Consider the following 8705-nt stretch of genomic DNA (forward strand, 5'->3'; position numbering starts at 1 on the left):
CTGGCTCGAAGGGCCGAATGGCCTCCTGCACCTATTGTCTATGTTTCTATGTCTTCCACAATTTATTCACGAACTTGTAGATTATTTGACTATGTACTGTTTTGAATTCATATGTACTGGGACTGCTGTAATTATGAAAGTTTTCTCTATTCCAGAGAGAGTTCGTGAGATTCAGGAGAAGTTGGAAGTCTTCATTGAAGCTCTTCTTCAAGAAAAGTAGCAAGATTTCTAATGTATGTATGGATTCTCAATCACTAGTAGCTATTTATTTTATTGAGTTTAAACTCATCAAAAGGTACTTAGATTTGTGGATATCCATCTCATGTGCTCTGTTGATAGCTTAACGTTCACCCAATGAGTGGTGAAATCCTCCTGACTTGGCACAGCCTGAGTGGAGTCCCTACTGGGAACACCAGGCACTATTTTTAGCTTTCTTCTGTAAAGATGAGAAAGTATTGACCAAAGATTCTGAGCGTAATTGGTGTGGAGCAGCCCTTGGTGGGAGTGGGCTGATTAGTTCTCTGGGGGTGGTTAGGTGGGAGTGGGGGATTGATTGTGATCGTGCTTTCTCCACTAGGGACAGCTTGCGTTAGTTGTCAGAGTGTTGCCATACATAATGGCCAGCGGGCTAACAGCACTGACAAACAGCCAGCACCTAACGGTATGTCCACTCACACAGCAAGTGTTCCCAGGGAAGGAGGAATGGTGACAAAATCACCAAGAAAGAAATAATAGGAGACAAAACTGCTGGAGAAACTCAGCGGGTGAGGCAACATCTATGGAGCGAAGGGACGTCACCTATTCCTTCGCTCCATAGATGCTGACTCACCCGCTGAGTTTCTCCAGCTTTTTTGTCTACCTTCGATTTTTCCAGCATCTGCAGTTCTTTCTTAAAGAAATAAATAATAGTGTGAGAAAACTGAGTACAAACTGCGCAATGAATATTCATTAAAGTTTCTCTGTTGAAGCCAGCCCAGCAATATTAAACTCTGAAATTTTACTGATCTGGCAATCTTTAACAATAATCTTTGAATATTTACAATCAAAGTCAACACTTTAAAATCAAATGTAGAGGCTGTATGTAGTAAGCTAGGGTTTGAATTTAATTATAGCTGCTTATTTTTCTGAATTGAATTAACCGTGAGTGCACTTTTTACCATCCCCATCAAGTTAGTTTTAGTGATACAAGTGCGGAAACAGGCCCATCGAGTCCGCACAGACCAGCGATAATCCCGTACACTAGCACTATCATACACACACGAGGGACAATTTACGATTTACCTAAGCCAATTAAGCTACAAGCCTGTATATCTTTGGAGTGTTGGAGGAAACCAGAGCTTTGGGAGAAAACCCAACGTGGTCACGGGGAGAATGTATAAACTCCGTACAGACAACACCCCTGGTCAGGATTGAATCTCGGTTTCTGGCGCTGTACGGCAGCAACTACTGCCGCGCGCACCACCGTGCCAGCCCTTTCTTTTCTTTTTTTTCTGTTTTAAAAATGACCCTTCCACAGGAATTAACTTGGTAAAATTGTAAATTGTCCCGTGTGTGTGTGTGTGTCTCTCTGTGTGTGTGTGCCTCTGTGTGTCTGTGTGTGTGTGTGTGTGTGTGTGCAGGGATCGCTGGTCGGCGCTGACTCTGTGGGCTGAAGGGCCTGTTTCCGCGCTGTATCTCCGAAGTCTAAAGTAGTTTATTTTGATTTGAGAAAATAGTCCAAACACTGTCAGAACCATTTATTATCGTGCTAAATCTCGTGTGTTTTTGTCCCCTCGTGCTAATTCATCCACGATGCAGCCACTGGTCTGGAGCTTTGACTGTGACGGTGCTCAAGTCGGCCGGTAACCTTTGGGTGAAGCACTGCAGGGAGTTAAACCTTGTCGCAAAAGCACCTCAGAAGACGTCACTTCATAAATTGTGTACATTGAAATGAAAACCATTTAAATTCCCCATGCATTCTAATCTTCGAGCTGAGAATCATTTTGCGAGCAGTGTTTCCCTTTTATAATCTTGACAACGTTGGCACAAAAGCTTCAGCTAATCACCATTTCCCAGTGTAATATTCAGCCTGCTGAAACAATGAAACCTTGACAGTCTCAATGGTGCAGAGCAAGACTGTGCGTGGCAGAATGAATGAGAGCCGATGAACTGTTTTGTCCGATGTGTAAAGTTTTCAGTGGAGTTATTCCCATATACAGAAATAAAGATCAGCTGTCTGAACCAACTTTTGTCGAGAATTAAATAACCAGCCCGTCGCGAGCAGGTATGTTCAGTAATTCACATGCAAATAAATATCGCCTTTCTCAATCTTGAATCCACAATTAAAGCATAAATTATAAACCAGTTGTATTTGGTATGTTTCTTTAGGGTCTGTCGATGTGGTACCAGGGTCTCCAGTATTTGTGCATATGCATATATATATCAATGAAAACAATCATCGCTTGTAATTATTTTCCTTTGAATCGTCTAGAGGCCATGCATGATGTAATTATCGCGATGTCATGTATTTATTGAATGCCGTTGTATTTAAATAAAGCAGAGTACAGTTTTGGAGATGAAAGTGGTTATTTGTGGAATGCTGGTGTTAAAGCTGTGTGTTACTGAGGGCGAGCGCACTGCTCCACACATCACTGGGTGCAGGGTTAATGAGAGGCCGCGGAGCAGAGGATCTGAAACTACAGGGCACAGGCACGGGAAGCTGCACAAGTGGATACCATGAGGACCTTTAAAAGACATTCGGACAGATCTATAAGTATAAGGGGTCGGCCATTCAGGACTGAGATGAGGAAAAACTTTTTCAATTTGAATTCTCTGCTACAGAAGGCGGAGGAGGCCAACTCATTTGAAGTTTTCAAGATAGAGTTAGATTCAGCTCTTGGGGCTAACAGAATCAAGGGATATGGGGGGGAAAACAGGAACGGGGTACTGATTTTAGATGATCAGCCATGATCACATTGAATGGCAGTGCTGGCTCGAAGGGCTGAATGACGTAATTCTGCACCTGTGCCTTACGATGTTATGATTCCCTGTCCTCCGGAAACACTTAACCTGCATCTGCTCTAGCCTTGTACAGGGTGATCGCTGGTCGGCAGTAACTCTGTGGGCAGAAGGGCCTGTTTCTGCGCTGTATCAACTTTATGTCAACTTTGATATGTGGCATATTTGTTGACTTTTAGGTAGAGTAGAGTGCAGAGTTATATTCTGTAATAAATGCTTGGAATGCAAGTCGAGGTGGCATCACACAAACCACCTCCCTTCCACTGACTCCATCTAAACCTCGCACTGCCTCGGCAAGGCCAGCAGCAGCATCAAGGACCAGTCTCACTCCGGCCACTCCCTCTTCTCCCCTCTCCTATCAGGCAAAAGGTACAGAAGTGTGAAAACGCACACCTCCAGATTCAGGGACGATTTCTTCCCAGCAGCCACTGGTCTGGAGCTTTGAATGCTGCCTCTCCCGCTGAGTTTCTCCAGCTTTTTTGTCTACCTTCAATTTTTCCACCATCTGCAGTTCTTTCTTAAACACTCAGACTATCCTTGATCAGACTTTGCTGGCTTTACCTTGCACTAAACGTTATTCCCTTTTCATGTATCTGTACACTGTAAATGGCTTGATTGTAATCATGTATTGTCTTTCCGCTGACTGGTTAGCACGCAACAAAAGCTTTTCACTGTACCTCGGTACACGTGACAATAAACTAAACGGAACTATTATTTGAACTTTGCTTTAACTTTGCTATTTACATCTAAATGCATTCAGTTGTTTAAGAAGGAACTGCAGATGCTGGGAAATGGAAGGTAGACAAAAATGCTGGAGAAGCTCAGCGGGTGAGGCAGCATCTATGCAGCGAAGGATTCAGTTATAGGTTGTTCAATGTCAGGTTGCAGCTGCATGATAATCAGCCCATAGTGGAACACAAGAAACCAGGATTCTTAACGTGACAATATCTGCCAGCGCCTCCAACATCACACACATGTTTATGGGACAGGAGGAACTGCAGATGCTGGGATCTTGAGCAACACACAAAGTGCTGGAGGAACCCAGCAGGTCAGGCAGCATCTGTGGAGGGAATGGACAGATGATATTTTTGGTCGAGATGAGAAAGAGGCTTATGTAATCATGCTTCACTAATGGATGAAGTAAGTGAATGTGCAGGAAGGAACTGCAGATGCTGGTTTCCACCGAAGATAGACACAAAACGCTGGAGTAACTCAGCGGGACAGGCAGCATCTCTGGAGAGAAGGAATGGGCGACGTTTCGGATCGAGACCCTTCAGTAAGTGAATGAATTAGAACGTCTGCATTTGTAGATTTCAGTTCTATTACGTTAAAGTATCCTCAACATTGGGTTTAATTGATGGAAATTAATAGTGTAGGGAGGAACTGCAGATGATGGTTTGCACCGAAGATTGACACAAAATGCTGGAGTAACTCAGCGGGTCAGGCAGCATCTGTGGAGAACATGGATAGGTGACGTTTCACAGAGTGCTGGAGTAACTCAACGGGTCAGGCAGCATCTGTGGAGAACATGGATAGGTGACGTTTCACAGAGTGCTGGAGTAACTCAGCGGGTCAGGCAGCATCTGTGGAGAACATGGACAGGTGACGTTTCACAGAGTGCTGGAGTAACTCAACGGGTCAGGCAGCATCTGTGGAGAACATGGATAGGTTACGTTTCACAGAGTGCTGGAGTAACTCAGTGGGTCAGGCAGCATCTGTAGATAAGGAAAGGGTAGTCAGAGAGCAGGAGGAATCACTGAGGGCGAGTGGCGAGAGTGGGTGTCGGAGAGACACTATCTGAAGAAGGGTCTTGACCCGAAACGTCACCCATCCCTTCTCTCTAGAGATGCTGCCTGTCCCGCTGAGTTACTCAGGCTTTTTGTGTCTATCTTTGATGGAAATATATGTAGCATAATATTTAATTGAATTTCTTTTTTATTTTTTTTATTTATTTTTATTTTTATTAGAAGTACAGTAAATTACAATAATACACATCAGATATATCTTATTACATTTGTTGTGCCACTTCGTTTTTCGAGCTTTAAAAAAGATAGAAATAAAAGAAGTAAGGAAAGTGAGCAAGAATCGTGAAGGTGCAGGAAAGTGTTGGGGAAAGAAAGCCCCTTAGGGAAGAAGTTAGAGAAGGAAGTAAAGAAAGGAAATAAGACCCTAGAAAGAAAAGGAAAAACAATCGCTCTATTGTAACACAAAACTCCGCAAAAAAGGATATACCAACCGTATATAACCGTACACACCAGCCCGGCGTGAGGGCCTGAACATCGGGCCGCCCGGTGCGGCGACTGCGGGTGCTCGGAAGGCCCAGACCACGGATGAACATCTGGGAAGATCGGAGGGGAGGCTGGCTGGACTATGGTGCCTTCCTCACCTTGGTGCCACTGTGTTATGTTGTGTTGTGGACTTTCTGTGTTTGTGCTTTTCTTTTTTTAATTCGATTTTATTTTTAATATGTTTTATTATTTATTATTTATTTATTTTTATGATCCTGCCTGTAAGGAAAATTCATTTTGTTGTCTCTAATTGAGACAATGACAATAAATTTGAATACAATACAATTTTATACCCCCCCGTTACCAGATCCTGGTACCATTTATATTTTAAATTACTATTGCACCTTATGCTTGCAATAGTTCCATAAATGCAGACCACGTCTTTTGGAAGTGGTCTGCTTTGCCTGCTAGGAGGAGTCTCATCTCTTCCAAGTGTAGTGTTTCGAACATGTTTGAAATCCACATTTTTATTGTTGGTATTGGAGCATTTTTCCAAAATTTGAGTATAAGCTTTTTTCCCATTATTAGCCCGTAATTAAGTATGTTCTTTTGAAACACGTTTAATTCGGGGTTACCTTCCGATATTCCAAAAATGATCCATTCTGCTTTTGGTACAAGTTTTATTTTAAATAATTTTGTGAAGATTTCAAATATTTAGTTCCAGAATTTTTGGATTTTTATACAAAAAACAAAAGAGTGCGCTATGGTAGCTTCTTGTGACTGACATTTATCACAGATGGGTGAGACATTGGGGAAAAGTTTATTTATTTTAGTTTTTGAATAATATAGTCTATGTAATGTTTTATATTGAATTAGAGTATGTCGTACGTTGATCGAGCATTTATGCACATATAGTAAGTGTTTATCCCAGCTCTCTTTTGAAATTTTTATAGCTAGTTCTTGTTCCCAGTCTCTTCTAATACCATCGGTTGTAGGTATTTCTATATTTAAAATAATGTTGTATAAGTATGATATTTAATTGATATGCGTACCAGCAGCTTGTTGTCTACAAAATAATGCTCTGCAAGGAGCACCCATTGCAGTGCTTGATTGGAGTCTCGTCATTGTAAGTGACATTCCTTTCAGAGATTCCTGGTTAGTTTGTTAAGTTAAAGTTTGTGGGATCAGCCATGCACAGAACTGACAAGGAGTCTCCACAAACCATACAAAATCAGTAGTAGAAGGGGTGAATTTAATAATAGTTTCTGTTTACGCTCCCTTTGGCTGAGGTTTATCGGTAGCAAACCTTGCTCTCGTTTTTTTATTTTGTGTGTGGAATTCTCTGCCTCAGGTGGAGGCCGGTTCTCAGAATATTTTCCAGAGAGAGCTAGATAGGGCTCTTAAAGATCGCGGAGTCAGGGGATATGGGGAGAAGGCAGGAACGGGGTACTGATTGTGGATGATCAGCCATGGTCCTATTGAATGGCGGTGCTGGCTGGAAGGGCCGAATGGCCTACTCCTGCACCTACGTTTGTATGTTTCTAAGGTGAGTCTGCAGCGAGTGTGGGAGAAGCTGTGGCCATTCCAGAGTGTCATCTGTCAGCATTCAGTAGAGGGGGGGGGAACACCTCATATTAGCATTTGTAAAGGTTTGCAGTGACTACGGCCACAGAGCTGCTGCTCACTTCTGAACTCCTATTCTGTCAGAGACACAAAGACGCTGAACTCTCCTAAAGAGCTGTCACGTCTCACTGTCTCACGGACATCCCCCCCGCCTCATCCCTTTCTGTTCAGCCCAGTCCCCCCGTCCCATCCCGGCCCTCAAAGCCCCTGTGCGATCTCTCTGAGGGGGGTAAATGTATGCAGCGATTCAGAGCGTATGATTCTATTCTGACTTCATGCCTGTACCATTTGTTTGCCAGCTTGTTCGGGGGATGTGGTGGCTTTCAGCGCTTTGTTTCTGATGATCCTCACAGCGTTGGAGTTAATGGAGACCTTGTCTGAACTCATCCGAGCTGAAATCCACCGCCATCCCTGCCTGTCGCCGGCATGTATACAAGTGAGGTGGGAGGGGGGAGGATTCCCTCAATGGGAGGAGACGACATTGCCGGAGCTGAACATTACATTTCACCAAAGTCGTACAAAGATCAGTTGAGCAGTAAATTCACCAGCAAGCAGGCTTCAGGAGCCATCGCAGCGGGTGTCAGTGTACATTGTTCCAGCAATGCTCTTGTGACATGACTATTCTCTCTGTTAGGAACACTTCTTGCATATGACGTGCACAGCCTAAAGTTGTAGGACAACTTGTACTATTTGATCTTATTTGATTGTGCACGCCGGGTTGATTGCATTCGTTGAAACAGGGCGGACCACGTGAAGCTTGCAATCTCCCACCCCTTAGGAAGACTTTAACAACGGGTTTAAGGATCCCGACCTGTTCTCCAGAGATGTTGCCTGCAGGGCCGACCTTAGGAGTTGCGGGTCCCAATTGGGAACAATTTTGTTGAGCCCCAGGTTCCCAGCCAAGGTCTGTAGAATCATAGAAATACAAATAAAGGCTATGGTAGAATGGAAGGTAATCAAAATGTGCGCTTAAAAAGTGCCTGCGAGTTAATGGACCAAACAGATCTAAGCTACATTTTAATATAAATTTGCATACATGTAAGCCTACAAGTAACAAACAAAATGTGTAGATCACCTCTGAAAAGTACATAGTTACAATACCACTTGTTTTAGTGACTCCCTCATTCCTCTCTTTTCCCTTCTCTCCTTCCTACCTGCTCTCCCTCCCTCCCTCCCTCCCTCCCTCACACACACACACACACACACACACACAACTAACACACACACATCACGCACAGACAACACACACACACACACACATCACGCACAGACAACACACACACACACACACACACACACGAGGCTTCGGAGGCTCAATCCAGCACTAAATGCAGCTCAACTCTGCCCGTCTCGCCGAGTTAACCTACAGCCCTGCCTGGACTGACGGGACACCAGCGCTGCTTCTCCGCGCTGGCTGTAAACCTGGGCCATATTTCTCGCAAGTCCAGGCAGGGTTTAACCTGGTGGGACAGGCAGAATTGAGCTGGCTTTAGCGCTGCTTCTCTGCGCTGGCTGTGGGCCTGGGGGCACCGCTCCCGTCTGACTCCTGACGTCTCTAGCCACCCCCGGGCGTGTGGGGGGCACTCGGTTGGGGACGGGGTTGCTCCAGTGGAGGTTCGGCAGTGATTGCAGCGCCGGAGGGCCGGGATCGATCCTGGCTGCGGATGAGGCGCAGGTCTGTGCCACGTCTCCCTCCTCCAATCACCGCGCTCTATCCTCAGTCCCACCCCCCTACATATGCCTCTGACCGACACTTCCCTCCTCCAATCATCGCGCTGAATCATCATGTCCCGCCCCCATTGCCTGCTGACCGACGTCTCTCTCGTCCAATCGGCGCCCTCGATCAGCAGTCCCACC

General features: G+C 44.8%; 1 protein-coding gene across 4 annotated transcripts in view; it reads left to right on the forward strand.

Moving 5' to 3' along the window:
• Positions 1 to 2560, forward strand: part of opa1 (OPA1 mitochondrial dynamin like GTPase) — an 81734-nt gene extending 79174 nt beyond the window's left edge. For all 4 annotated transcript variants that reach the window (XM_033031311.1, XM_033031313.1, XM_033031312.1 and 1 more), the window contains 2 exons: positions 156 to 233; positions 1798 to 2560. In XM_033031311.1, coding sequence (XP_032887202.1) covers positions 156 to 220 — 65 coding nt within the window. In that variant the 3' untranslated portion in view covers positions 221 to 233; positions 1798 to 2560. The remainder of the gene's footprint in view (positions 1 to 155; positions 234 to 1797) is intronic.
• Positions 2561 to 8705: the final 6145 nt, after the last annotated feature.

The sequence above is a fragment of the Amblyraja radiata genome, chromosome 13 (assembly GCF_010909765.2).
Source record: "Amblyraja radiata isolate CabotCenter1 chromosome 13, sAmbRad1.1.pri, whole genome shotgun sequence".
NCBI classification, from domain to species: domain Eukaryota; kingdom Metazoa; phylum Chordata; class Chondrichthyes; order Rajiformes; family Rajidae; genus Amblyraja; species Amblyraja radiata.